This window comes from Penicillium canescens, assembly GCF_028828765.1.
Source record: "Penicillium canescens strain IBT 15451 chromosome Unknown utg000011l_segment0_segment0, whole genome shotgun sequence".
NCBI classification, from domain to species: domain Eukaryota; kingdom Fungi; phylum Ascomycota; class Eurotiomycetes; order Eurotiales; family Aspergillaceae; genus Penicillium; species Penicillium canescens.
Window position 1 is genome coordinate 3,283,301 of NW_026703973.1, and position 27,694 is coordinate 3,310,994.

Consider the following 27,694-nt stretch of genomic DNA (forward strand, 5'->3'; position numbering starts at 1 on the left):
CCGAAACACCGTCTATCAGATCCAATGCAGACCAAAACATTAACATGGTGCTCATGATGCAATGAAATGGCTGGAACCAGCCATCCCCTTGCGATAACGATAAATAATGCTCTGAGAGGCGTGATTAGGCCTCATCGTCGGTATCCTGGGGCTTGGGGGTGCCCTTGGGGAGTTCAACTAGAATATATTAGTACAATTCGATAGTAATGCAGCAGGGATAGGTAACTCACCCATTCGATGTGACGAAGGCGGCGGCGGGCCTCACGGTCCTTGAGCTGGGCACGGGTCATCTTCTTCTTCTTCTTAGCGCGGAACTTGAGTTCGCCTTCATCTCCAGAGTTGACGGCAGATGGGGCAGCGCTGGTGGTAGCTGAGCCAGTGGCAGGGGTGCCAGGGGCAGATGGCGTGTTGGGAGCGCTGTCCTCGAAGCGGTCTAGGCTGACGGCGTTGTTGGTACGGCTGACGACACGTCCGTCGGCAATGTGCAACTGCTCAGGGCAAAGGGCGCCCACGAACTCTTCGTTGTGAGAAATCATAACCACACCACCCTTGAAGTCACGGATGGCCACAGCCAAACCACCCAGGGAGTCACGGTCCAAGAAGTTAGTGGGCTCGTCCAGGACCAGCAGATGGGGGTTGTTCCACATGGCGCCGGCCAGCACGACCTTGACCTTCTGACCACCGGACAAACCGGAGATCTCGTTGTGGTTGGCGATCTCGGGGTCCATGCCAATATCCTCGAAGTGCTTGGAGATGGTCTTGGGGTCAAGGACACGGAAACCGAGACCTTCACGCGAAGCCTCGTGATCATCGAACTCCTGGACCATCTTGAAGAAGCCGAGCTCCAGCAGGGTCTCACGTGAGATCATGGTGTTGTTCTTGGGAAGGAGACCAACCCATTTCCTGTGGATGAGATTAGTAAAGATATACCAAAGGAAAGGCACGATAAAGGTCAACTTACACCTCATACTGGAAGGATTTCTTCCATTTCTGGCGACCAATCAAGGCTTCGATACGGCGGGGACCGCGACCGTCACCCAAGTCAACGTGCTTCTCGAGCTGAGCCTTGTCGGCTTCAGTCAAGATACGTGTCTGCTTGAGGAACACTTCACGGTCATCGCCGTTGGCATAACGCCACTGGAGGTACTGGCTGGGGGTCTTCTCCAAGTGCATCTCCACGTGCTCAAGAGCGTGCTGCTTGATGTAACCAATACGCAAATTGGGGTGCTTCTCGACCTTGCCACTCTGAGGAATGGTCTCACCAGTCAGGATCTTGATGAAGGTGGACTTTCCAGCACCGTTACCTCCGATGATGGCCACGCGCGAGGAGAGGGTAAGTGACAACGAGGCATCATGCAGAGATGGCTTGGAGGCATTGGGGTAGGTGAAAGAAACGTTGCTCATGCGAAGAATGGCACGGGTCTGGGACTTGATACCAGACAGAATACCGGGGGAGGGAACTTGAACTGCACATTGGAGGCAGACAGGGTGTAGTAACTCTTTCCCTCGGGCTTGACCTTGACAAAGTCGGCAAGGTTACCCTTGTAGGAAACGAGCTTCTTGCCCTCGTAGTGGTAGATGTCTGTGCAGACTTCATCCAGGAAGCCGGAGTCGTGACTGACGATCAAACTGGTGATGTCGGTGTGCTTCTTGAGATACTCCTGCAACCATTTGACGTTGGCCACATCCAAGTGGTTAGTCGGTTCGTCCAGGAGGAGGACATCGGCCTTCTGGAGCATGGCACGGGCCAGAGCCAACTTCATCTTCCATCCACCGGACAAGGAGCCCACAGGCTGGGACTGGCGACCCTCAGGGCCATCGGTGAAGCCGAACTCGAGGAGAACCTCGGCGATGTGCTCCTTGCCTTGAGAGGCAATCTTGGGATCCTTGGACACATACTCGAAAATGCTGAGGTCCGCATCCTCACCCTGGTTGTGCTCGACAAAGCAAGTGCGCACTTGGTCCTGAGGAGGGAAACCCTCGAGCTTGTCGTTGGCGATACTGCGCATCAGGGTAGATTTTCCAGCACCGTTGCGACCGCAGAGACCGTAACGGTGACCCTTGAGCAGGCGCAGCTTGGTATGAGAGAGCAGTAGCATACCTCCGTAAGCGAGAGAGAAGTCGGCATTGACAATCTCCACCTCGTTGGGGTCTTCGGGAGCGGGCTTGCCGTATTTGATCTCGTCCTCGGCAACGTAGTGGGCCTCCACAGCAGTAGCAACGGCAGTAGCCTTTTCCTCCGACATGAGACCACGGAGGTAAGGGGCAGTACAGGCTGGGATACGGTCGTACATGCGGCAGTTGATGTCCTCACGGATCATGCCGGCAACAAAGAACTTGACCGCCTCCTGCAGCTTCACGTCGCCAAAGCCAGCAAGGCCGCCGTGTTCCTGAATCTTGGCGTCCAACACAGTCAGGACCTCCTCAGGCGTGATCTTCATGATAGAACCAGTGGCGACATTGCTGTCACTCATAGCCTTTTCGATCACGTCGAGAGCGCGGGCCGACAATTCACGGACCTCGGGCAGAGAGGCACGGTCCTTGACGGACTTCACACCAGGCTGGAGCTTGGGAAGGAAAGTACGAGCCTCCATGGGGTCGTGAACCAGCTTTGTCAGGTTCTCCACAACGACCACGGTCTGGCGCAGAGTTTCTTGAGGAGTGGTGGGAGTGTTGAGGGAGCGCTCGAGAAGAGGGGTGAGCATGGCCAACACAGGGGATGTGACAATGGCGACGAAAGTAGTCTGGGAGAGGGCGTGGATTGCCTTCTGGAGTGTCTGGGCAGAGGGTTGCTCCATGGTCTTAATCAGAAGCGGGATACGGGGGGCGACATCGTCGTTGGATAAGAGGGTGGTGAGAGCGTTCATGGTCTTGCAGGACTGCTTGGTCACTTCACTCTTCAAGTCATGCATACCGGACTCGACGATAGGAATGAGCTCCTTCAGGGTCTTGCCCATTGCATCGCGCAGCAGGTCCTTTTGACGCTCCTCCTCCTTGGTGCCGTTGCCAAGTTGCGCCTTGACGGCCATCTTCTCGAGAAGCGAGTAAGCGCCAACGAAGCCCTGCCACTTACCAGAGCCCTTGCTCAGGTAGCTCTCCAGGGCGGGCAGCAGGGCGTTGACCATAGCCTCGGGGCTGAGAGCCCCGAAGAGAGCGTCGATGGCGTACTGGGCCGCATCGCGTACGACAGCACCCTTGTCGGCCAGGGAATCCAGTGCAATGTTCAAGATGCCGCCATCGTGCATCAGGAACACGTATTCACTGAGAGGGAACTCGCGAGGGAAGCGCTCGAACAGAGCGCCGATGATAAGCATGGCACTCTCACGCTTGGCGCCATTCTTCTTATCAACAGCAGCCTTCTTCGTCTCGGCGAGAATGTCGTAGTTCAGGAGGCCTGCGCATCCCACGCTCTGAATGAGAAGGTTGGTCAACGCATATGCGCCATCGAGGGACTGCTGGGAGGACTCGGCGGAGAAGATAGTGTTGAGGAGGGACGAAATCTCTTCGGTAGTGGGGGGCACGCCGGAGGGGCCCTTTGCGACAACTGTCGGCATGGCGGTCTCAGGGGACACCGTGTGTGGCATTGTCCAGAGAATGAGAGGCTCAAGGGGTGAGCGTCGATATCAACGATATCGAGGAGGCGGAAGTGAAGGGGGCCTCGATGTGAGAGGGGCAACTCCTGGGGCACAAAGGGCGATCAGAGCGCAACTCGCGCACACACAGAGAGAGAATCGAGGATCAGGTGGAATCGCAGGTTCTATACAAGACGATTCTCAGACACCCAGAAGACCCAAACACGGAAAAAAAAAAAAAAAAAAACACGAGGAGGGGAGAGTGAAGAATAATACTATCGCCGCTTGATTGCTGATCCACCCAAATTTTTTTTTGTTTTGCTGACTCAGCCAATCAGCGGGCGGCGCGGGGCCAGATGACAAAGGCGGCTAACCGCATTGGTCATCGCATTCTGCCTTGATGCCTTGATGCCTCTAAGACTAACGTATTCGGTAAGCGAGTCGCCATTGTAAGCGAGCCGCCACCCTACCCAAAAACGCGTCAATTAATTAGACCCTCCTTCTTAACCACCTACCATGCCACCAATTCGTACTCAATCCTCCCGAAATCGTACGGAGCAAGAGGGTAGGATCTTATTAGCTATCCAGGCTATTAAGAATCAAGAAATAAGCACTACTGCTCTCGCTGCTCGCACTTTTGATGTACCGCGTTCAACTTTACGCGACCGCCTCTCCGGCCGTACGGAACGGGCTTCTCTACGCGCAAATTCACATAAATTGACCGAAATCGAGGAGAAATCGGTTGAAAATTGGATTCTCTCTTTAGATAATCGTGGAGCAGCCCCCCGGCCTTCTACCGTACGAGAAACTGCGAACCTCCTTCTCGCAGCCCGGAAAACTACCCCGGTCCTTTTAGTCGGCGAAAAATGGGTTTATAACTTTGTCCAAAGGCATCCAAACCTTTCATCCCGATTCTCGAGACGGTATAATTACGAGCGCGCGAAGTGTGAAGACCTAAAAATCATTTATGAATGGTTTAATCTAGTCCAAAAAACGATACTTCAATACGGCATCGATCCCGACGATATCTATAACTTCGACGAGACCGGGTTTGCAATGGGCTTAATCGCGACCGCAAAAGTCGTGACAAGGGCTGAATACTACGGTCGACGACCACTTTTACAACCTGGAAATCGTACGTGGGTGACTACAATTGAGTGTATAAATGCTTCGGGGTGGGCGCTTCCTCCGTGCGTGATCTTTAAGGGCAAAGTCTATATCGAATCTTGGTTCGACGGCCTCCCGGGGGATTGGCGCTTCGAGGTTAGTCCGAATGGATGGACCTCTGATGAAATTGGTCTTCGGTGGCTTAAAAAGCTCTTTATTCCGTCTACTTCTTCGCGTACGAAGGGGAAGTATAGACTTTTGATACTTAACGGCCACGGAAGTCATTTAACGGCGGAGTTCGATCAAATTTGCGAAGAGAACAATATTATCGCAATTTGTATGCCTCCGCACTCGTCTCACCTTTTACAGCCTCTCGATATTAGCTGTTTCGCGGTGTTAAAGCGCGCGTATAGTCGGCTTATCGAGTCAAAAATGCGGGCTAGAATCAACCATATCGATAAATTAGACTTCCTCGAAGTCTACCCGTCTGCGCGAATCGAGGCATTTAAATCGGAGACTATCAAGAATAGCTTCGCCGCCGCCGGTTTAATACCTTACAATCCCGATCAAGTGATCTCGAAGCTCGATATTTGCCTTCGAACCCCGACACCCCCCTCGAGCCGAGGAAGCGAGTGGGAGCCAAAAACGCCGTCGAACTACGTCCAATTACAAAAACAAGCTTCGTCAATTAAAGCTTTGCTAAAACAGCGCTCAAAAAGCCCACCGAGCCCGCTTAACTCCGCGATAGATCAGGTTTTAAAGGCCTGCCAAGTTACGATGCAATCGGCAGCTTTGCTCGAGAAAGAAGTAAGCGAATTACGGGCCGCGAACGAGACGAAGAAGCGAAAACGGACTCGGTCTACAAGGCAGATACCTCTAGAAGAGGGCCTATCAGTTTCAGAAGCTATCGAGCTTATTCAGGTGGAAGAACCAGTAATTGAAGCACCAACACCCCGTCAACCAAGACCGCCTCCGGCACTTTTACAGCCGCGTACGAGGGCCTTACCGAAGTGTGGGTTATGTGGAAACCTAGGCCATAAGAGAAATGCCTGTCCTAATAGACCTCGTGTTTAATTTATTGAATTTAATGGCGTTTTGGTTGAGATAAATGCATTTAAAATTAATAGGTAGAGGCAGGGTGGCGGCTCGCTTACAATGGCGACTCGCTTACCGAATACGTTAGGTGTCGATAACGGTGCCTTGTTTTTGTGCCTTACAGCCCTGCAGCCTTGGTGCCTCAGCTTCTGTCTCGGACCTGCGGCACCCACATGTCGATGTACGCCAATTCCTGTATAGAAGATCAATTACACCTGCACAGAATTACAATGTCATTTCTGGCGTTCTGATCTGGCCATTCGTAGCTGTTTTTGCTTCTACCTTCACGTCGGCTCCAACACGTATGGTCCAACTTGATCTGGAATATATATCCCCTCCACCGCTATTCGATCCGGAACGTTTGATTAACTCTCTGTTTAGATTTGTCTCCATCTACATATGCTGAGTGAGCGTTGTCAATACTAAAGAGAGAAGCACTGGCATAGATCCTAACGATCTACATGGGATTGAACTCCCAAACCGCCTCATAAGTACTATCCAGTCCTACACCTATGAATGCGCTAAATTTCAATACTACCTGACTCTGATTATATAGTTGAGTAGAGGAGGTAATATTAGTTTACTATTGCTCATAGCAGCTACAGATATAAGCATAAAGTATAGACAGAGTCCCAAGCCGGTCAGCTTCCACAGCCGATGCCGCATGCAACCGCCATGGGCCTCGGTAGACTGCAACCCGCCCCCTCTCCCCCCTGTCCCCGCGTTCAACCGACGCATATCGGCCGATCGCTGCATAAGTTCGGCTATTTTACTCCCCTTCTTCCTTCAATCTCGCGATACCTCAATTGCTGTGTTCTTTTCAGCTTCATCCCTCCCCGCGTTCTCTCCCGCCCCCGCAAAACTACCCCGGACCCATCAACACAATGGCCCTCTGGAGATCCACCCGCCACGCTTCCAAATTCGCCCAGGTGAGTCCAGAGGCCACTGCGAGGGACTGCCTCTAATTTATTCTAGGCGACACGGCCCATCTTTTCCCGTCAATATGCCACTGAACCCGATCTGAAAACCACTCTGAAAGACGTCATCCCGGCGAAGCGAGAGCTTCTCCAGAAGGTGAAGGCCCAGAGTGACGAGGCTATCGGGGATGTCAAGATCGGCAATGTCATTGGTGGCATGCGTGGTCTCAAGGCCATGTTATGGGAAGGCTCTGTCCTGGACCCCGACGAGGGAATCCGCTTCCACGGCAAGACCATCAAGGACTGCCAGAAGGAGTTGCCCAAGGGCACCACAGGCACAGAGATGCTCCCCGAGGCCATGTTCTGGCTGCTGTTGACCGGTCAAGTGCCCTCCACGGGCCAAGTTCGCGCCTTTTCGCGAGAGCTGGCTGAGAAGTCGGAGCTGCCGCCGCACATTCTTGACCTGATCAAGTCTTTCCCTTCTTCTATGCACCCTATGACCCAGCTGTCAATTGCCGTAGCCGCTTTGAACACCGAGTCCAAGTTTGCCAAGGCCTACGAGAAGGGCATTAACAAGGCTGAGTACTGGGAGCCCACATTTGATGACAGCATCTCCCTGCTCGCTAAGATCCCCCGAGTGGCTGCACTCGTTTTCCGCCCGAACGAAATTGATGCGGTCGGCACGCAAAAGCTTGATGCCGCTCAGGATTGGTCATACAATTTTGCGGAGCTGCTGGGCAAGGGTGGCTCGCAGAACGAGGACTTCCACGACCTGCTGCGTCTGTATCTAGCCCTGCATGGTGACCACGAGGGTGGTAACGTGTCTGCCCATGCTACTCACTTAGTCGGAAGTGCTCTCAGCGACCCTTTCCTCAGCTACAGCGCTGGGCTTTTGGGTCTCGCCGGCCCACTCCACGGTCTGGCTGCCCAGGAGGTCCTCCGTTGGGTCATGGCTATGCAGGACAAGATTGGCACCAAATTCAGCGACGAGGATGTTCGCACCTACCTCTGGGACACCCTCAAGTCGGGCCGTGTGGTTCCTGGCTATGGTCACGGTGTCCTGCGCAAGCCCGACCCCCGTTTTGAAGCTTTGATGGATTTTGCTGCCACCCGCCCTGATGTCTTGGCCAACCCGGTGTTCCAGCTGGTCAAGAAAAACTCGGAGATTGCTCCAGGTGTACTCACCGAGCACGGCAAGGTATGTTGATGCCTGGATTATCTAGACACATGAACTAACGATCTGCAGACCAAGAACCCTCACCCTAATGTTGACGCCGCCAGTGGTGTTCTCTTCTACCATTATGGCTTCCAGCAGCCTCTGTACTACACCGTTACCTTCGGTGTCAGTCGTGCCCTTGGTCCCCTTGTCCAGCTGATTTGGGATCGCGCTCTAGGCATGCCCATTGAGCGCCCCAAGAGCATCAACCTCCTGGGCCTGCTCAAGAAATAAATGTCGTCCTGGTAGCCTGGTGCAACCTGATGCTTATTGACCACTGATGGTTCAATTGATGAATTCGATGCAAAGCGAGATGTTTTCTTTTATTTATGCTGTTTTGTTGGTTAGACCACTGCTTGTTGACATAGACTGGATACCTGGCAAAAGTCCAATCAATATATGAGAATAAACCAGCCCTACAGTCTATTTTAGGATCTGGCCGAATGTGGCTGATCTACCTGTAAACAAGTTAATTTAGGCGTGCATATACATGTAACTGTATAACCTGACCTGTCAACTCCCCACTTGGTCAACTGACCCTCTCTAATTTTCCATTGCCTAATCCTTTCCAGATCTCTTACTTTGTATATTTAACTATAATATCTCCAGTATCTCGGGGCCCACCTTCAAACAATCACGGTATAGAAAGGCCGTTATCGGCCTCGACCTTCCTGGAAACGGACGGAAACCACGTGACAGACGAAAGCGATCGAATCACCAGCTTCATTTCGCCAACTCCATCGCCCTTCAGCGGCCTCATTGGCCTTTGAGGTTCGCCCCAGGTCCCCACATGATGTAATACGCCTCGCTGACCAGTTTCCGGATGAGCGGTCAAAACTGGCTACCTCTGCTCAATTCATTCCTTACATCCCTTTTTTTTCTTTCATCACAATGGCTCCCCTCAAGCTTAACAGTGCCAACCTTTCACAGATTTCCACCGCAGGCGACCAGGTGAAGGTCCCAACCTATCCCCGCGGCAATGCTGTCAAGGAGGGAATCGTTCATATCGGCATTGGTGGCTTCCACCGAGCTCACCTGGCTGTCTATGTTCACGAGTTAATGCAAAACCATGGTGTGACGGACTATGCGATCTGTGGTGTCGGCTTGACGCCCTTCGACGTCGCTATGCGCGATGCCTTGGGCTCGCAGGACCACCTCTACACTGTTATTGAGCGCTCGGCCAAAGGAAGCGCCGCCAACGTTGTTGGCAGCATCAACTCCTACCTCTTTGCACCCGAGGACCGCGAGGCTGTGATCGCCAAGATGGCCCACCCTGATACACACATTGTGTCGCTCACCATCACTGAGAGCGGCTACTACTACAATGAGAACACCCATGAGCTTCAAAGTGAGAACGCCGACATTCAGTTCGATCTCAACCCAGCCAACGATAAGGCACCTCGTACCACTTTCGGCTTCCTTTACGCTGCCCTCGCACGCCGTCACCAGCAAGGCCTCAAGCCCTTCACCGTCATGTCGTGTGATAACATGCAGAAGAATGGCGCTATCACACGGCACATGCTCGAATCGTTTGCCCGCCTGCGCAACCCTGAGCTTGCCAAGTGGATTTCTGAGGAAGGCCACTTCCCCAATGCAATGGTCGACCGTATCACACCTCAGACCTCGCCCGCCGATAAGAAGTCACTCGCAGAAAACTTTGGTATTGAGGACTCCTGGCCCGTTGTCACAGAACCCTTCATGCAGTGGGTGATCGAGGACCGATTCTGCGATGGCCGCCCACCATTTGAGAAGGTCGGTGTTCAGCTTGTCAATAATGTCCACGATGTCGAGCAGTTCGAGAAGCACAAGCTACGCCTACTCAATGGCAGCCACTCGGCGATTGGGTACCCAGGCCAGATGGCCGGCTTCAAATACGTCCATGAGGTCATGGAGCACCCGGTCTTCCGGAAGTTTGTATGGCAGATGATGCAGGACGAGGTGAAGCCGCTGCTACCCGACATCCCGGGCGTTAACATTGATGAGTATTGTAACACGCTCATCGAGCGCTTCTCCAACCCAACTATCATGGACCAGCTACCTCGTGTGGCCCTCAACGCTTCTGGCAAGATCCCACAGTTCATTATGCCGTCCATTGCCGAGGCCATCTGGGTGTCTGGCCCATTCCGCCGCCTGTGCTTCGTCGCAGCCGCTTGGTTCCGTTACCTCCACGGTGTCGATGACAACGGCCAAAAGTTCCAAATCGACGACCCTATGCGCGAGGAGCTCCAGGCTAAGGCTGCCGCTGGAGGAACTAACCCCTCCGAGCTGCTCAGTATTAAGAACCTGTTCGGTGACGACTTGCGCAGCGACAAGCGGTTCATTGAGACAATCACCACGGCTATGGAGGAAATTGCGCGGGACGGCATCATGAAGACGCTTCCCAAGTACGTTGATTAATTGACGGTTTGGAGCGTTTTATTGGCGAAAAAGATTTACTAGATATTTGTATCTTGTTTGATGTTCACGTTGTTTTCTACGAATGCGTCACGAGGGAGTGATTTACGAGAAAAACAAGACATAGAGATAGACGATAATCCAGATAAAATCACATACTTTATCACTCCTATACGCGTCCACTTGGGGGTCACGGCGGCCTGAAATTAGTTAACTGGAGTACAATTTTGAGCCTAAAGACACAAGGCATCGCAGGATATTAGAACAAATAGAGGAAATTGCAAGGGTCAAGATTGGAATGCAGCGGAACATAGTTCGGAGGTCCAGTTTCCAGTCTAGATCTCCGTCGTCTACTTTTGCCTCTTTTCCTGGGATGAAGCAAGGGTTAGGTCGCAACCTCGAAATCAAGCCTTACGGAGTCCGGCCAAAGGTCCTGGCTTGTTATTGGATATGGTGCTTGTTTTGTTTAGGCCCTAGGAAATAAACAAAAGACCTCAACCGCTGGCATTTCTATCACTTAATAGATGGAATGGTCTGGGATGCAGTTTAATGTCTAAATGGGCTTTGTAGACCGGGGATGATGCCAACCCCATGATCTCAATATATCTCTTGTTATTTAAGCTAAATTTATTCTTTATAGTCGATCTTAAGCTTGAACTATTACAGCTACATGGAATCTCTTTCTGAGGAAACAATTACACGAGTGTACCTTTCTCATGCTGCCTATTGATCTTTTGACTTTTCTGTTCACCTGCAAAACGCCGCATTCCTAGATCCTCGCTTTGAGGAACCAGATGCACGAAACGGACAGTTAAAATAGTGTCTGGTGATTGGCCTGAGAGGGCCTTTTAGCATCAGCACAGCAACCATCACTCTGATGGCGCATTCTATGTTGTTTGTTGATAGTAAACAGAGGTACATGGATGCTCTTCTGTATAGCTCAGCTCTATTTGGTCCTCACCTTGGTGAAGCTTAAAAGCTTCCACTTTCCCGATCTTGGTTGTTCGCTATCACATTCAGTCGACAACTCTCGCTTCGCCTCGCCTTTTCGTCTTTTCGCCAGACAAACGCTCATTAGTTCCAGCGTGGTTAATTGCTGCCTGTCGTTAACCCCCGCAATTTAACCTACTCCATTTCCGACGTCTTCCAATATGAAGACGGTTGCTTTCCTTTCGCTTTTTGGTGTCGCTACACTCGCCCACCCAGCGGGCCTGGTGAGTTTTCCTCCAAAGAAGTTGAAGCATGAAATCTAATCATATATCAGTGGTGGGGTACCGACACCTGCTTCACCAGCCCGGAAAACACTGACAATCAGTGTTCGAATGTCCAAGAGACTGGCTTTGACTGGTCTGAGCTGTTAGACGATGATGACTGGGGATATGACGGCTTCGACTTCATTGGATTTAACCCTAAGAATGACTGCGGGGGATCCACAGGAGTGAGTTCAGGCGATTAATGTCAAATAAGTCGATACTAATTGTCAAAAGGGGGACTGTATTGGAGGAACACTTTCTAGACACGACGACTGGACACTCAAGGTGGATGCTGACGATGCTCCTTTCTCTGTTCGGAACTTTCACCTTTCAACTTCTCGACAAACCGATGTCATTCTCACCTACAAGACACCCAAAGGTCACTCTTGTCACCAGGTAGTTAGCAGCTCGCCCGAGGGAGTCGATGTCGAGAATGACCAGTGTGGTGGCGCGGTTTCGGTCGAGTTTAAACTTCCTGAGCAGAGCAAGTTCGGCGAGTGTGAACTAGACCTTCACCAAATCGATTTCGACTGTTCTGCTGGAGAAAAGCCCCCTCACTCAGTCGCCAGTCAATCTCAGTCCTACCCGGAGTCTACCTCGAGCTCGACTACTAACCCTGTGTCTTCGTATATGCCCACGTCCAGCGCACCGGATATCTCTTTCCCTACCAGGACGCCCCAGGTGACCACTTCCACAGCGTGGACCACCGCCAAATTTTTGGTTACCAGCTGTGCACCAACTGTTACCCAGTGCCCTGCACATTCTACTGTGGTGGTAACTTCGACATATGTACTATCGACCACTGTCTGCCCTTATCAATCCACTGAAACTGGACATCTGCACTCACTTGGCTGGGAAACAACTTCAACTGGAATCTCTCATGAGAGCCCTCACGTTTCGGTCCCGAATCTTCCCCCCCGGGTCACATCCAAAACTGGCGAGCCATCTCCTGCTGTCACTTCTTCGGAACCAATCCCTACCTCACCCAGCACACACGCCCCATGCCCTAACTTGGTCCCCAAGTGTATGAACACTTGGCTCTCGATTCCTAAGTGCGACTCTAACAGCGATGCGGCCTGCTTCTGTCCATCTTCCGAGTTTACAGACAAGGTCACTTCCTGCATTCAAGCCTGGGGTAAATCAGACCAGGAGATCCAGTCGGCTCTTTCTTACTTCGCCGGTATTTGTGCATCATATGTACCCAAGAACCCAGCTATTGTCGATATCGTCCCCACTAGCACTCCTCATGGTCCAGCTACCAAGACCAGCAACCCCTCTCAGGTTGCTAGTATTACCACTACACCTGTCGAGAACGTCACTGCGGTCACGCGAGCTCCTCACACCCCGTGTACTACTATCACCTGGTCTTCTCACACAGTTACTGTCCCGCAGGTTGGATTCAGCACAGTTACGGGTTCTTCCTCAACCACTGTTAACCTCGTTCTTATCACTCCCACCGCTACTGAGTGGAGTCATACTTCCCACTCATCACCGACATCGACCATGACAACTAAGCGTAAAACTACTACTTCGTCTGTTTATACCACTACTGCGTCCAAGCCCACTGAAACTTTCGTGGTTTCTAACACTGGATCAAGATCAGGTTTGAAGAGCTTGTGGGCATTTGGCGTGGCTATACTTGCCCTTTCTCTTTACTAGCTTCAGTGTTGAGTTATCATATATCTTGAAGCCTTTGTGATATAATTGAGGATGTTTCTACATTCAAAGCGAATTTAATTGGTGAATGTCATAGGTATAAACACAATAACCCTGTACTGGAAAATCTCCTCTATCCGTAATATTTGCTATTTCCGAGAGAAGAGTGCAAGGCGGAAAAATGAAATGCATATTTCAGCACTAGTGGTGGAATGCTTCTTGGAACGTATATCTCAACTGAAGGCTCGGCGTTATAAATCGAGTAAATGCACATCAATTACAACCGAGCACTCCCGTCTGACAATTGATTCCACTCCTTCTGTCCATAGGGCGAATAGCTGTCTTCACCAGGGGCAATCCAAAGGAAATGATCATCCTTCCCTGCTGGTGCCTTTGTACCAAGGAGCGCAGGATCTACACCCTCGTCGCGGAGAGGTACCTTGTTCTGTTTATGGTTGTGGATATGAGTGGGATTTTCGACAACACGCAGGAAAAGCGGAACAGCATATCGGGGAAGCTTAGAGCGGGCAAAGCGAGCAAGTGCTGTGAAGTCAAATGTCTGACGGGCCTCTGGGCTAATCTGGATCGCTGCACAACCGGCTCGTCCTTCGTGATTTGGGAGCCGGACACCGTACACGTTGGCCTCGGTCACGCCAGGGAACCGACCGATGACCTCGGAGACTTCGGCAGTAGCGCTGTTAGGTAGAGTGGTCAGTCCTGACTTGTAATGCTAGTGGATCTAATACTTACACATTTTCACTCTTCCAACGGAAAGTATCGCCCAGTCGGTCGAGGAAGTACCAACGACCGTCACTAAGTCGGCGCAGAGCATCACCGGAGCGGTAGTACAGATCTCCCTTCTTGAAGACATCACGCAGGAATTTCTTATTGGTCGCTTCAGTATTGCGCCAGTATCCCTGGAAAACTTCTTCGCCGGGGATATTGACGAGAATCTCTCCGCCCTGCTCATAAGGCGAGCGAACTGCAAAGCCTGTCTTTGAATCCCGAAGGATGTCGCCAGTTTCCGGGTCAATTGCCACCGGAACGTAGACATTATGCATTACCCCACGCATGATCAGCCCATGGTGGCCAACACTGCCAGCCGTGAATGGACCGCGGTTGTAGTTGAAGAGACCGAAGATTCCCTCGCTGCTGTTGAAGAACTCTCCTACATCTGGAACGCCAAATCGGTCACGGAATTGTTCCCAAACGTCTGGGCGAAGGCCGTTACCGTACATGCACCGGACCTTGTGGTTTTTGTCTTGGGGTGAGGGCGGCGGAGCAAGCAGATAGCGAGCTGTCTCGCCGACGTAGACAAAAATAGTAGATTCAGAGTCGCGAATATCATTCCAGAAGTTGCGAACACTGAACTTGGGACCGATGGCGATGCTGACTCCCATGACCAAACAGCAGGCCAGTGAAATCGCACCAGTACCGTGGTATAAAGGCATGCAACTGTACCATCGATCACCGTCCGGGCCAGGTTTGTCCCCCATCATCCCCTGGCGTATGAAGAGAGTAGTGTAGAGTCGAGCCATGGTGAATGCGCAGCCCTTGGGCAACCCAGTGGTTCCCGAAGTATAGATCAGAATGGCTGGGAACTCGCCCTTGATATGCTTCGCCAGCTCCTTTGGCGGCGGAGATGTCGAGAAAGTGCTAATTTGCGCCTTGAGGGAGCCATCAAGCGTCATGGGTTTCATTCCGAGGTCAGTGATGGCATCCAGAGATTCCCCTACGCGCGCCCGACAGCCGGAGTCTTCGTCGACTAAGAGAAGCTTCGAGCCACTGATCTTCAAGCAGTGCAAGAGCGCATCACCAGAAAGATTGTAATTGATAGCAGCAGGGGCACAGCCAATGCTCCAGAGGGCCACCCACACCGCCATAAACTCTGCACTGTTCTGAAGATAGACAGCCACAAGCTCGCCCTTCTTCACGCCCTGCGATAAGAAAAAGTGGGCATATTGGCAGGCCTGATCTTGCACTTCCTGATATGTGTATGATCTCTCCCGAGTCCAAAGGCAGGTCATGTCGGGGTGGCGCTTCACAGTCTCCAACAGGACAAACCACGGATTCCCACGGCTATGGCTGACTGCATACTGGTCAGCTTGCATTGGCTATTGATGTGGATAGTTTCCTACCAGCCCGAGCATATTCGCGTTCTGCTTTCTTCGCTGTGAGTATGCTTGACACGTCTTTCTTGATGTGAAATTTGGCGTTTAGATAGCTGGCGACAGTAGCACCACCAAGCAAGGCAGCGGCAGCAGTTCCTGTACTCGGTCAGTCCACGTTCTAGTCATATGGATATGATCAACACAATTGATAGACATACCTAAATCCATTTTTGGGCTGAGACAGGCCTTATGGTCGCGTTATAAAAGTTACCGAGGTATGGCCGAACCACGACGCACAACAATTGAACCACAGTGTCCGATATGCGATATTCAAGTAATTAGAAAGAAGAAACAAATTGCAAAGTAAATAAAGAGGAGGTACAAGAACAAATGCCGGGCCCTCGGCAAAGCGACGCAGAGACACCTTGCGTTTTGTCTTCCTCAGCAATTTTAGCGGTCTCGAAATGCGGGGAATGCATTTCACCTCGGTCGCTTTCATAGCCGATGCCTGTCTTGTTCACCTCATCTCCAAACTTCTGACTGGTACGCTATGAATAGAAGTCTGATGGGGATAATAAGCCACGGTATAGAGGTAGCACTGGTCTGGTATCTGGACAGCTTAAGATGTAGGGGCAGAACTGTCCCTGATTTCATTCATTGTTCGTATGCACACCTTAGAGGAGCCCAGCAATTAATTTTTCCATGCGAACCAGGGCCATGCTCAGGGGTTCCTGGTCGGAGATCATCTTGAAATCTCGCAGATTCGAGGCTGACACCACTAGAGATGGGGTGGGAGATGGATCATCTGTTCGAATGGCCTTAATTCTGTAACTCATTGCATCCTGTTTTCCTGCTGGGGTATTTGCTCCGATTTTGTTATCTCTCGACATCAGCGTGAAACATACCAAGCAGGATGTTACATTTGAAGAGTGTTTTATAGCTGTCAATTCTTCCCCCGCTTCGAATGGTTCCAGCTCTTACGGAGAAATCCATTTGGAGGAGATAGAGTGGGGGAAGCAACCGCAACAACCGAGCTGAAATGCAATAAAACCAGGCCCCCGTTGGACTGTCAATTCCATATTCCATGAATCAGCTCAGCCCCAGGATTAGTATCTGCCTAATCCATGTCTGCCTTACCTGGATGCTCTGTAATATCTCAAGCGCGATCCTTCAAACTAAGCAAGGGTTCGACTCCTGCGACCTGCTGGTGAAAACTGCTGCCTGTGGCGATGCGTTTCGCTGTGGCGCAGCCGCTTGTTAGGAAATGGCTGATGGCTGTGCTTAAGAAGCTGTAGATAATGACATATCGTGGCCCTGGATGACTTCTAGTATTATAATGTAGGAGAAAGCCACAAGCGAAAGGATTGAACACGACTTAAACAATCCCCGGCAAACGGCCTACGGACAGACAACGCTGTAATTTCTCGCTCTGCTTATCCTTGACCTCTTCCCGACAATGCCGTGCGCAGCGATCTACACCGTGGAGGGCATCCTCGATCTTAAGATTGTCCCTCCTGGGAATGGCAAGCAATACTGCCTAGCTAAAACCAAAAAGTCCCGTGGAAAACTCCAGTGTGGCAGTGTGATTTCCGAGAGAAATCAAGAAAAAGCTTGGTATCTGCTGCGCGAATGCATGTCGTGTTCGGATTTAGATGACCAGGCGGTTGAATGTCACACGAAGAAGCTCTGCGAGCTGCTCATTCATAGCCGTCATGAAGGACAGCGCAAATTGAACGTCGAGAAATGGAACCAGAAGATTTTCGAGTTCAGAAATGATCCAAGGAACCGAAATGCGTGCAGACAACCCCTATGCCCCTTGGAGAAACAACCCGACTGCTTATCGAGTGACCCTATTCATTATCCCATTCTTCCATACGCCATTGATGACGCTGTCGAGTCAGAGGAGATCACGATCCACAGTTCAGTCCTCGAAATCCGAGAGGATGCGACGGTGGAGCGATACCGGAGCATAGAGGCCGATCAATCACGCAGTGTATCCACGAATGAGTCAATTGAAGAAATATCAACGTCCAATACTTCCAGCCATGTGGCCCATTCTTCACACCATGGTCTTTCAGACAACAATTCAACGGTGCACTCGCCTATTACCTTGTTCTCCTGTGTATTTGGCCTGTTCATGCAATTTGGCGCCTTTTGTGGACTTCGAGTTCAAATTGGAAAATCACAACCAAGACAGAACAGCTCGAATGGATCAATAGTCCGTTTTAAATTCGAACTGGTCCTTTTGGAGAGGTTCATGCCCCTCTGTGTATTGTTATTGGTGGGGATTTTCCAAGTAAGTTCGATGTTCGGACTAGCATGATCGTATGTTGCATAGTTTTGGGATTTCTACTAGGTTAAGGGGAGTTACCTTATGTTTAGCGTTATAGAGTTATAAAGTTATCAATTACCTTAATGTTGAGGAACTTGTCTCACCTTTTTTCGCTTTTTCCTCTGGTCCGATCGACCCCGGCGAGATTGGCTAATATGCGAGATGTGATTGGCGGAGACAGATATAGTGGATCTAGACATGACGAAAACAGAAAAGGTAGGGAGAGCAATTAAGGAACATAGTAGATATGGGAAGAGAAGCATGGGAAGTATAGGAACGGAGTACGGGATCAGCATCCTTTTACCGGTTACCCTCGGAAAACAAGTTGAGTAGCAGTGTTGGGCCTCCCAACGTCCTACATCCCCCGGTGTGAAGTGAAGGTTGAGCCTGGGTGATCCTTTCCCCACAGTGACACCGTGTGAATGTGAATCACTCTACTATTCCTCCGTACCCCTCATATACACACTCTCTCTCTCTTCCTCTTACACCACACAATGTCTTTCCCTATCCGTTCATTGCCTCGGTCATTCCTCCGGTCCTACGGGACTGTGCAGGGGTCGAGTGTGTTGTCCAGTCAGAGTCAGATCCCTCTCACATTGACTGATGCGACGGGAGCAACCGCCCCACGCACCACTTGGACTCGAGATGAAGTCAAGCAGATCTATGAGACGCCATTGAACCAACTCACATACGCGGCCGTAAGTCAATTAGAGCATTGGCTTGAGGATGAACTGACCCCTACAGGCTGCCGTTCACCGTCGCTTCCATGACCCTTCCGCCATCCAGATGTGCACTTTGATGAACATCAAGACTGGTGGCTGCAGTGAGGATTGCTCCTACTGTGCCCAGTCTTCGCGGCACAACACTGGCCTCAAGGCCACCAAGATGAGCCCCGTTGACGAGGTTCTGACCAAGGCACGAAACGCCAAGGCCAATGGCAGTACCCGTTTCTGTATGGGGGCTGCCTGGCGAGACATGCGCGGCCGCAAAACCAGTCTCAAGAATGTGAAGCAGATGATCACCGGCATCCGGGACATGAACATGGAGGTCTGCGTCACCTTGGGCATGATCGACGAGCATCAGGCCAAGGAGCTGAAGGAGGCCGGCCTCACCGCATACAACCACAACCTCGACACCTCGCGTGAATTCTACCCATCCGTTATCACCACCCGCTCTTACGATGAGCGCCTAAAGACGCTCTCGCACGTCCGTGATGCCGGTATCAACGTCTGCTCAGGTGGGATCCTCGGTCTGGGCGAGGCTGACTCCGACCGCATTGGTCTCCTGCACACCGTCTCCAGCCTCCCTGCGCACCCCGAATCCTTCCCCGTCAACGCTCTTGTCCCCATCCCTGGAACTCCTCTCGGCGACCGCAAGATGATCCCCTTTGACCGTCTGCTCCGAACCGTCGCAACCGCCCGTATCGTGATGCCCGCCACTATTGTTCGTCTGGCTGCCGGTCGCGTCGCTCTCACCGAGGAGCAGCAGATTGCCTGTTTCCAGGCCGGTGCGAATGCCGTCTTCACCGGCGAGAAGATGCTGACCACTGACTGTAACGGCTGGGATGAGGATAATGTCATGTTCAAGCGTTGGGGATACTACCCCATGAAGAGCTTCGAGAGGGCCAAGCTGAGAGTTGACGCCCCAGTATCGGCTGAAACGGCTGAACCCGAGGCTGCTGCGCCGGTCGCGGCTAGCCCTTAGACCTAGTTGAGACAGTTAAGAAAATGTGTTCAATATTTAGTTTTGTGGATAGTCTGTGGCCTTCTGTAAATATAGCCATCATATCCCGTATAGGCAATGATCCTTGGCAGAGAGGCCTCATAGACAAGGCATGTACCCACGCATCAACACGTGACCTGGCCAACATGCAGGAACAGCCACTTCCTCACTTGCTGCATCTCTCCTCTTACTCCGTATTTACCCCGGAATATTCATAAAATATTCATGGAATGTTCAGTCTTTCCGTAACGCCAGCTGATCGGTGCTCCACTATCAAATGGTCTGATGCCGAGGCTTAGCTGGACGCACGCTGTGAATTCACCATTCTCAGATCCATCTTGCCATCATTATTGGACATCAGTTCGACCACATCGGATCGCACTGGTTCCCTTTTTAGTTCCAACATGCTCAAAAATGGCCATTGAATGCCCCTCAAGGGATTAGCCGACTCCGAGGCCTCCCTCTGCGGAGAACTTCATGTGGTAGGCGCCGATCGTCGCCCGTTTGGCATGGACCATCCACGATCTCCTGTTCATTTGATGTGTAGGTTTTGTTGGGGTAAACTGCTCCACACAGGAAAGACTTCACATCATGGTTCTCATTTTACATGAGTCATGCCTTCGCAAAATGATATAAACCAGATCCGCGCCACCAGTAGAGGCCGTAAATCCACCCAAACCGCCCATTATGGATTCCAAACCATCATCCAAAGATTCTATGAAATCCACATGGCGAACTGCACCTCGCAGTGAGTGGAACATAAACCACTGGCTGCTGGATCTGCTCAACGCCCATCCTCAGGAGCTCAACAAGGAAGTGCCAGTGCACAGCAAAGAAGAGAAAATTCCCTTTATGCCTCAGTGGTCTCTACAACGCTGGGTACTCTTCTACTCTGCACTCCCACTCCTCCTTCACGAGACATACATGGCCTACACTGGCCGCACCATCGGCCCGATCACAGCCTTCAACTTCTACTTCTTCGCTTTCAACGCCACAGTCATCTACCAAGTGCATATCCTCCGCCGCCTAGGCCACAAATACGGCTTTCTAGACGGGGACAAACACGAACGAGATGGCGTTCCAGACGTCGGCGTGGCTAAAGTAGTAACATCGCTCTACAAAACCACCGGGTCCCGCCTGATCCTCTCAATCTTCCTCTCCTACAACGCCAGCCAACGCCCCTCCGAAATGTCGTGGGCGTGGCTTCCCCTGGAAATCGGTCTATACGGCATTGTCCTCGACTTCTGGTTCTATTGGTACCACCGCCTGATGCACGACGTGAGCTTCCTCTGGAAGTTCCACCGCACGCACCACCTGACCAAACACCCTAACCCTCTACTGGCGGCATACGCCGACCACGAACAGGAGTTCTTCGATATGGTCGGCGTACCGATGATGACCTATTTCAGTCTGAAACTAATGGGTCTACCGATGGGCTTCTATGAATGGTGGATCTGCCACGAGTACGTGGCTTTTGCCGAAGTCTTCGGGCATAGTGGATTGCGCATGCATCTCACTGTACCGTCGACGCTTAGCTGGCTACTGCAGATGTTCGATTCCGAGATTGTTATTGAGGACCATGACTTGCATCACCGGAAAGGATGGCGTAAGAGCCATAATTATGGTAAGCAGACTAGGCTGTGGGATCGCATTTTTGGTACTTGTACCGAGCGTATTGAATCTGCGGCAGATAATGTCGACTATGAGAATACGGCTAGGATGCCTCTTTTTTGAGATCATCGGCACTATTTTACTTTAGAGGTTGAATAAGAGGTGGTGATCGCGAGCCACTTATATATAGCTCGATTCTTATGAATGATGTCCACATATACCACATTCCGAGTATTTTCCATTCAGCTAGATTATGTTTTTTAAGTATTTCCATATCGCTTATTTCATGCAACTGGTATGTCTTGAAGAATTTGATAAGAGCGTATGCTCAGCCTCGCTTGTTTTGCCCGGTCTGCCCCGAATAGGTCAGGCTGCCTTGGGTCACTGCATCCTCGGGGAAATGCATCACAGTATTGGGATGGCTTGGAGAACACATTTGTTCCTATTTATTACTCTGCTAAATATGCTGGTTGTAAATTTGACTTATTTGAAGCATTACCGCGCCCCTTTAGCAGAAACTGAAATACCACTTGAAATAGATATCTAGTGATCGATCCCTGGGAAATTATATATATCTGAGAAGAATGCATTCTACTACTATTTACTGGACTTAGCTACCTCATCCCTCGGATCAAAATTCTTGTATACTCCCAGCTATAGCTACCCTAGACTTGTGTGAAGGCCGTGCTGAGATTTAGGTTACTTCGTCCCAATGAGAAGATATATAAAACCTGGGTGGTCAGGGCATTCCAAACCTCTCCTTGTGCAGGATATTACACGGACTAACCAACTACTGTTTGAGCAGCGCAGAATATAATAATAAGTGCTAATGATTCCATAACCAGTGGCGGGCACGATGTACTTTAGATTCCGAAGTCGATTCTGTCAAATGCTGTCAGTTTCGGACCTCGAAGCACCTCACCCAAATTGCGTAAAAAGTCCAGTGAGAGCACAGCGTTACTAAACGAATGATATTATAACTTGATCAACGAGCTGCGTATCGCTTCCATTAATTATAACAGCTAGACGTGATAGTTCATTCATACACTTCTCCGCAACTTGAAGATTTCTCAGGTTGAACCCCTAGATCTCATGTTAAGTGTGGTGAACATAGAGTAGCAGTGTAGCAGTCACGGATTTTACCGTGTAAATCATCAGCAGGGCCGTGAAAAAGCACATACTCCTAATACCCCCTAGTACCATTCCGCACAAAATACCTGTTGAAGCCGTACTCCCCTTTATGCTTTTCCATTTGAACCATTTTTTGGCAACGCCACGAATACGAACAATAGGCTTACATCAAGGTTTTGGGTGGTAGACAGTATTAATCGAAGGAGGCTTCGATATAATATGTTTTACAGATAAACCTTGGCCGGTGATCTAAGCGCATGTCTACAGCTAAATATGATCGAGCTTGAGCAAGCAAGGTGACAAATACTCAAGATCCATTCGCGGGAATCATCCCAAGAAGGATGAAGCCCGCCAAATTACAGGACAAGCCCGATCAGATATACAACTGATCCAAGGTTATCTGCATCAATAGCCCTGTAGTGGGTACATGCCATCTTTACTATCGATTCGGGCGTCCTTAATGCTCGGCCTGCTTCCGAGTTTGGAACTTCATATGGGCCTCGACGGTGACTGTTTCAGACCTGGATCAGCTTTTGAGTTTGCACCAGAATTTTTCTATGGGTATTGTATGTGGAGAGCGTCGTGGAAGGCATCGATGCCTGGCCCCGCTAGTTCGCCTCTGAGGTTTGACCAGGCAAGTGTATTGGCGCTTGTGTCAACAACAATAGTGCTGACAGCTTGTGGGGCATGCTTGAGCCTGGGCTTTGAGTGACCATGAGCTAAATCAGGCTCTAGCATCAAGCAATCGCCGAGGTTTCCCCAGGCAATGCCGGGTGTCCACACAATCTCGGCTAATATGTTAGTTTTTTTACTCCGTCTACATGGTCCAGCCCGCGCTCAACGGTAACTATTGCTGTATTGGAAATGGTGATTGGCCTAGTCTCTACTCCACATATGTACGCTAGTCAACCTTGGTAAACCAATTCCCGACTGAATCAACGATCGTTTTAGCGCCCATGTAGTGCAAAAAACACATTATTGTCCTTCTTAATTAGACATAGTCAACAATGATTGATATGTGGATATAGATTCGTGACGGCGTACACTAAGTGACAAGTCTAGAAATAATTATATGTAGAAAACACCCGATTTACGACCTCAAAGCTGCCTCACAGATTGGGGCAGCTGATCCTCGTCCGAGAAAACAGAAATCTCAACCTGCTTCGTAATTCCAGTACCGTCAAATGTAGGAGAGTCTGGGTGGCCGCCGACGCTGGTACTGGTATGCGCGCTTTGGTTTAAAATGTGATCCACGCTCCCATTCTCCAGATCAGGCTTGAACTTGCGCGTGCGTCGCGACTGGTTGGTCTCGTTTGGGTTCGTCTTGCGACCGGTGAAAGGACCACTGAGCTCGTACGAGCGCGAGAACTTCCCGCTAGAGATCTTGCGGACGGAAGAGATGACCAAGGGCCGGATGCAAGGGATAGAGGAGGTGATGATAATGATCGTGTTTTCGATATATCCCCAGCGGATTAACTCAATGCCACCGGAAGCACCAATATTCGTAATGCTGGGAATTGAGTTGAGTTTGGTCGTCTTGATGATAGATGCGATCATTGCACTGACTCATTAGTACCTTGGCGATACCCGGAGGGGAAATTACTTACACAATACCCAGACTGAGCAAAACGATCAGACTGATTTTGATCCGAAGCTTCAGATTCAGGTTCCAGAACACGATAGCTGGGAAGACGGCCAAGAACAGATCGGTGGCCGAGTTGAATGTGTTGGAAAAGTAAGCGAACTTGATGATGGCCTTTGAATCACCGCAGGTGGTCGAAAGAGCCACAGCTGGATCCCATAGAGCTGCGACATTGCGACAGATACTCAGGGGAAGCACTGCTGAGGTGATATTACCAGCGAGCTGAATGATCATGAACGTCCATAGCAAGCCCTGGTATATCTTGTTTGTACCGAGGAGAGGTAGAATGTAGAGGATGAAGGCAGAACGGGCGAAGGTAGTACTGAAAGTGACGAGCGGGACCTGGATGGCAATGTACTTCAAGACTAATTCCTGATCAATCCGTGGCAGGGTTGTGAGGTCCTTGCCAAATCCATGTCGCACGCACAAGGTCAAGAAGACTGTTGAAGCGATCGCCAGAAGCTAGACACATTAGCAAAGACACAAACTAGCCAGAGGAAGGGGTAGTACCTCGGCGAGGATCATCAAGCCATCGTCAAAGCCAAACCGTTTGATTTTAATCTTAGCAAAGACTCGTAAAATAACGATCACCGCGGCGATGATCACTGCGGCCCAGATCCCCTTCTCCAGGGCTGGGCCAAGATCTTTCGACATGTTGTGGAGATATAAGAATTAGTTGAAGATCATTGTCGAGACAATCCCAACCATTTAAGAAAGAAGGGAGTAGCGCCTAGGAATAAACATGCGTAGCAGGCATTCCGGAAAAGAAAGTCCAATTTGGGGTTGAGCGAAAACCAAGGTTCAAGTTGGTCATAAACCCCGGATAGACCGAGAAAGGGTATGGAAAGCCTTGGAGAGAGCCAATAGACTCGGCTCGTCCCCTGGTCCAAAAAACTGCCGGTGGATAGACCAATTATTGTCTTGTGAGTTACCTGAGATCGGTAAACTTTGTCAGATTCAGCGTGAGTATAACAGAACCGGTTCTACGCCGGATGCGTCGTCTCCACTTAATCTATTAAAATGAGATGGGGCAAATGAATTAATCTAGAAACACATCCGGTCCTCGATTCTGCAACAACTGGAAAGTTAGAACCCTCAAATTTGAGACATGACCAGCCACTAAAGTCTCCTAGATTAAGGAGAGAAGCATAACGGGCGAAACCTGAGTTAGGGCTGACTCCCGGCTGAGCGTCCGATGCGCGGACTTGGTGGCGTTGGAGGCCCACTTTTCATGTATGACTTGTAATATGATTGGTCGATCCAATCTCTTTTGACTGAGACATTTCGATCCAATCCAAGCGCCATATCCGTGGAAGCCGTGGAAGTCCGAGGCTTAGATCTGTATAGGGAGGCAACGGCAACACCGTCATGTTCCTGATAGTATACGCGAATGGAACAATTATCCATGGAATTCCAGCCTCCTCGGCTACTGTAGATCACAACTGCCGTATACTGAATGTGCAGTGTAGATCTCCCCCAAACTCCAATTCCCGAGATCTCTTATGTTCGTGTTCATAGCGTTAAAAGCGGGACCGGTGAATTCGCCCATCTCCACCGTCAATATACAAGCTAGACGCACTTGGGAACACCTCCGAGTATTTCGTATGATTCCAGAATCTTTGCATTGATTGTTGGCGAGGAGACTGATCGTCTGGTATAAGAACGTGGTGATCGGCGAACTCCTCTCCATTCTCAACCTTATCCCTTTCTTCATCTCCACCACCATGAAGGCCTGGACATTGACCTCTGTTGCTCTCGCCGTTCCGGCGATTGCTGGGGTTTGCCCCATCGCTCGCGATGCAGACTGCCACTGCCTGCCCACCGACAGCTGCTGGCCTGCCCCTTCCGCCTGGGCTTCGCTGAACAGCACTGTTGGTGGTCGTCTGATTGCGACCGTACCCATTGGTACACCCTGCCATGCTCCTAACTATGATGCCGCTGCCTGTGCTGCCCTCAAGGCCGAGTGGTATGAGCCGCAGCCTCAGTATGTTCAATATCCCTGAAGAGGTCGACGAAAGCTAATCGCCACTAGCCTAAATTCGCCCTCGTCGATCATGCAGACGTACTTTGCTAACCAAACTTGCGATCCTTTCACCTCCCAGTCTAAGCCCTGCACTCTAGGCAACTTTGCCAGTTACTCTGTGAATGTCACCTCTAGCAATGAGGTCATTGCTGCTGTCAGATTTGCCCGTAAGCACAACATCCGCTTTGTGATCAAGAACACCGGCCATGAGTAGGTTCCTCATCCTTCTGTGCTTCGGATCACAACTAAAAATGATATAGTTACCTTGGTCGCTCGACCGGTGCTGGTGCCTTGTCTGTCTGGACCCATCATCTGAATGACATCGAATATCAGGACTGGTCAGACTCAGACTACCAGGGCCCCGCGTTCAAGGTCGGTGCAGGAGTGGTCGGCTACCAGATTCTCGACGCTGCCCACTCCAAGGGCCTCGTTGTTGTTACTGGCGAGTGCCCTACGGTCGGTCTGGCCGGAGGCTACACACAGGGTGGAGGTCACTCCGCCCTCAGCACTCAGTTCGGCCTCGGTGCTGATAACACCCTCGAGTATGAGGTCGTCACCGCCGATGGAAAGCTCGTCAAGGCTTCGCGCTCCGAGAACTTCGACCTCTTCTGGGCTATCAGCGGTGGAGGTGCTGGCAATTACGGTGTTGTGATGTCTATGGTTGTCAAGGCTCACCCCGACGCCATCGTCTCCGGTGCTGAAGTTGCGTTCGCCTCGGCCAGCATCTCCACCGATGTCTTCTACGAGGCCATCTCGCAGTTTCACGCTCTCCTTCCGGCCATGGTCGACCAGGGTGTCACCGTCATCTACCAGATGGCTGCCAGCTTCTTCAAGATCGCCCCCATCACCGCTTACAACCAGACCTCCGATGATGTCAAGGCTATCTTGGAGCCCTTCCTCTCTGCCCTGACCGCGCTGGACATCAAGTACGCGGCGAGCTACACTCAGTTCGACTCTTACCACGACCACTACAACAACTACATGGGTCCCCTCCCTTGGGGCAACCTGGCCGTCGCAACCTACCAATACGGCGGTCGTCTGATCCCTCGTAAGACCCTGGAGGAGAATTCCAACGGAATGGGTGCCGCCCTCCGCAACATCACCCAGAGCGGCGTGATCGCTGTCGGTGTTGGCATGAACGTTACCGTCTCCACCGGCAACATCTCCAACGCTGTCGCACCCGCTCTCCGCAACGCCGCGGTGACCATGCAAATCGGCACTGGGTGGAACGAGACCGCCCCGTGGTCCCAGATGGTCGCCGATCAGTACAAGATCACCAACGAGTACGTTCCCCAGCTTGAGGCTGTCACTCCCAACAGCGGCTGCTACCAGAACGAGGCCGACTTCCGCCAGTTGAACTGGAAGGAGACTTTCTTTGGTAGCACCTACTCGCCCCTGCTTTCGATCAAGCGCAAGTGGGATCCTACTTCGTTCTTTTATGCCCTGAAGGCTGTTGGCAGTGATGCCTGGAATGTTGCTGAATCTGGTCGTATGTGCCGTGCTTAGGCGAGTGGCACGACTTATGATGCGAGATCCCACATCAAAAGTGTTATCACGTGGTTAGATATTTATGTATTATATACTCCATACAGTAATTAGATCAGTATTTTTAAAATGAGTTTCTTTTGATTCAGTTGGCAACCCTACAAAAAATCTGCTCTCTATCTAGACTACCTGGGTCTCCTTGCTCCACTGTACCGGGATTTTGCCGAGGGTTGAGTTAGAGCCATCGCTAAGACCAGATCACACTTTCCATATTAGGTCTAGTAAGGTACAGGTAAGTATATACACGGCTAAAAGGCTGTTAAAAGGCATGTCCAAGTATTCACATATCGCCAAATGTTTGTTGTCCCGCAAAATGATGCATTTCGCTTTGGCTTCTCGTTTGGTGTTTTATCTTCTACTTTCATTT

The 27,694-nt window shown here is 50.9% G+C and overlaps 10 protein-coding genes across 10 annotated transcripts; 7 read left to right on the plus strand and 3 right to left on the minus strand.

Annotated features, from left to right (window-relative positions):
• Positions 1 to 51: 51 nt before the first annotated feature.
• N7446_013976 (putative mRNA-nucleus export ATPase (Elf1)) lies at positions 52 to 3,584 on the minus strand (the record flags this gene model as incomplete). Its single annotated transcript, XM_058522715.1, has 4 exons — positions 52 to 177; positions 231 to 903; positions 962 to 1,422; positions 1,473 to 3,584. The coding sequence occupies 4 exons, from the start codon at positions 3,582 to 3,584 to the stop codon at positions 52 to 54; spliced, it is 3,372 nt and encodes a 1,123-aa protein (XP_058366192.1).
• Positions 3,585 to 6,491: 2,907 nt separating this feature from the next.
• Positions 6,492 to 8,318, plus strand: mcsA (putative citrate synthase Cit1). Its single transcript, XM_058522716.1, has 3 exons — positions 6,492 to 6,703; positions 6,750 to 7,889; positions 7,938 to 8,318. The coding sequence occupies exons 1-3, from the start codon at positions 6,659 to 6,661 to the stop codon at positions 8,139 to 8,141; spliced, it is 1,389 nt and encodes a 462-aa protein (XP_058366193.1). The 5' UTR covers positions 6,492 to 6,658; the 3' UTR covers positions 8,142 to 8,318.
• Positions 8,319 to 8,798: 480 nt separating this feature from the next.
• On the plus strand, positions 8,799 to 10,304 carry N7446_013978 (mannitol dehydrogenase family protein; the record flags this gene model as incomplete). Its single annotated transcript, XM_058522717.1, has 1 exon — positions 8,799 to 10,304. The coding sequence occupies one exon, from the start codon at positions 8,799 to 8,801 to the stop codon at positions 10,302 to 10,304; it is 1,506 nt and encodes a 501-aa protein (XP_058366194.1).
• A 1,148-nt stretch (positions 10,305 to 11,452) lies between these two features.
• N7446_013979 (CFEM domain-containing protein) lies at positions 11,453 to 13,213 on the plus strand (the record flags this gene model as incomplete). Its single annotated transcript, XM_058522718.1, has 3 exons — positions 11,453 to 11,515; positions 11,566 to 11,739; positions 11,789 to 13,213. 3 exons carry the CDS (start codon positions 11,453 to 11,455, stop codon positions 13,211 to 13,213), a joined length of 1,662 nt encoding a protein of 553 aa, XP_058366195.1.
• A 274-nt stretch (positions 13,214 to 13,487) lies between these two features.
• N7446_013980 (putative very-long-chain acyl-CoA synthetase family protein (CefD1)) lies at positions 13,488 to 15,549 on the minus strand (the record flags this gene model as incomplete). Its single annotated transcript, XM_058522719.1, has 4 exons — positions 13,488 to 13,905; positions 13,961 to 15,299; positions 15,349 to 15,477; positions 15,540 to 15,549. 4 exons carry the CDS (start codon positions 15,547 to 15,549, stop codon positions 13,488 to 13,490), a joined length of 1,896 nt encoding a protein of 631 aa, XP_058366196.1.
• Positions 15,550 to 16,777: 1,228 nt separating this feature from the next.
• Positions 16,778 to 17,677, plus strand: N7446_013981 (uncharacterized protein; the record flags this gene model as incomplete). The annotated part of the gene is made up of 2 exons (XM_058522720.1): positions 16,778 to 17,617; positions 17,660 to 17,677. The coding sequence occupies 2 exons, from the start codon at positions 16,778 to 16,780 to the stop codon at positions 17,675 to 17,677; spliced, it is 858 nt and encodes a 285-aa protein (XP_058366197.1).
• Positions 17,678 to 18,147: 470 nt separating this feature from the next.
• On the plus strand, positions 18,148 to 19,357 carry N7446_013982 (biotin synthase; the record flags this gene model as incomplete). Its single annotated transcript, XM_058522721.1, has 2 exons — positions 18,148 to 18,351; positions 18,398 to 19,357. 2 exons carry the CDS (start codon positions 18,148 to 18,150, stop codon positions 19,355 to 19,357), a joined length of 1,164 nt encoding a protein of 387 aa, XP_058366198.1.
• Positions 19,358 to 20,062: 705 nt separating this feature from the next.
• Positions 20,063 to 21,109, plus strand: N7446_013983 (sterol desaturase family protein; the record flags this gene model as incomplete). Its single annotated transcript, XM_058522722.1, has 1 exon — positions 20,063 to 21,109. One exon carries the CDS (start codon positions 20,063 to 20,065, stop codon positions 21,107 to 21,109), a length of 1,047 nt encoding a protein of 348 aa, XP_058366199.1.
• Positions 21,110 to 23,215: 2,106 nt separating this feature from the next.
• N7446_013984 (uncharacterized protein) lies at positions 23,216 to 24,413 on the minus strand (the record flags this gene model as incomplete). The annotated part of the gene is made up of 3 exons (XM_058522723.1): positions 23,216 to 23,678; positions 23,725 to 24,221; positions 24,270 to 24,413. The coding sequence occupies 3 exons, from the start codon at positions 24,411 to 24,413 to the stop codon at positions 23,216 to 23,218; spliced, it is 1,104 nt and encodes a 367-aa protein (XP_058366200.1).
• Positions 24,414 to 25,483: 1,070 nt separating this feature from the next.
• On the plus strand, positions 25,484 to 27,288 carry N7446_013985 (putative isoamyl alcohol oxidase; the record flags this gene model as incomplete). Its single annotated transcript, XM_058522724.1, has 3 exons — positions 25,484 to 25,743; positions 25,792 to 25,992; positions 26,043 to 27,288. The coding sequence occupies 3 exons, from the start codon at positions 25,484 to 25,486 to the stop codon at positions 27,286 to 27,288; spliced, it is 1,707 nt and encodes a 568-aa protein (XP_058366201.1).
• Positions 27,289 to 27,694: the final 406 nt, after the last annotated feature.

Coding starts and splice junctions, on each gene's coding strand:
- mcsA (XM_058522716.1), top strand. CDS start 6,659: ATGGCCCTCTGGAGATCCACCCGCCACGCTTCCAAATTCGCCCAG. Junction 6,704..6,749: donor ACGCTTCCAAATTCGCCCAG/GTGAGTCCAGAG, acceptor AATTTATTCTAG/GCGACACGGCCCATCTTTTC. Junction 7,890..7,937: donor TACTCACCGAGCACGGCAAG/GTATGTTGATGC, acceptor AACGATCTGCAG/ACCAAGAACCCTCACCCTAA.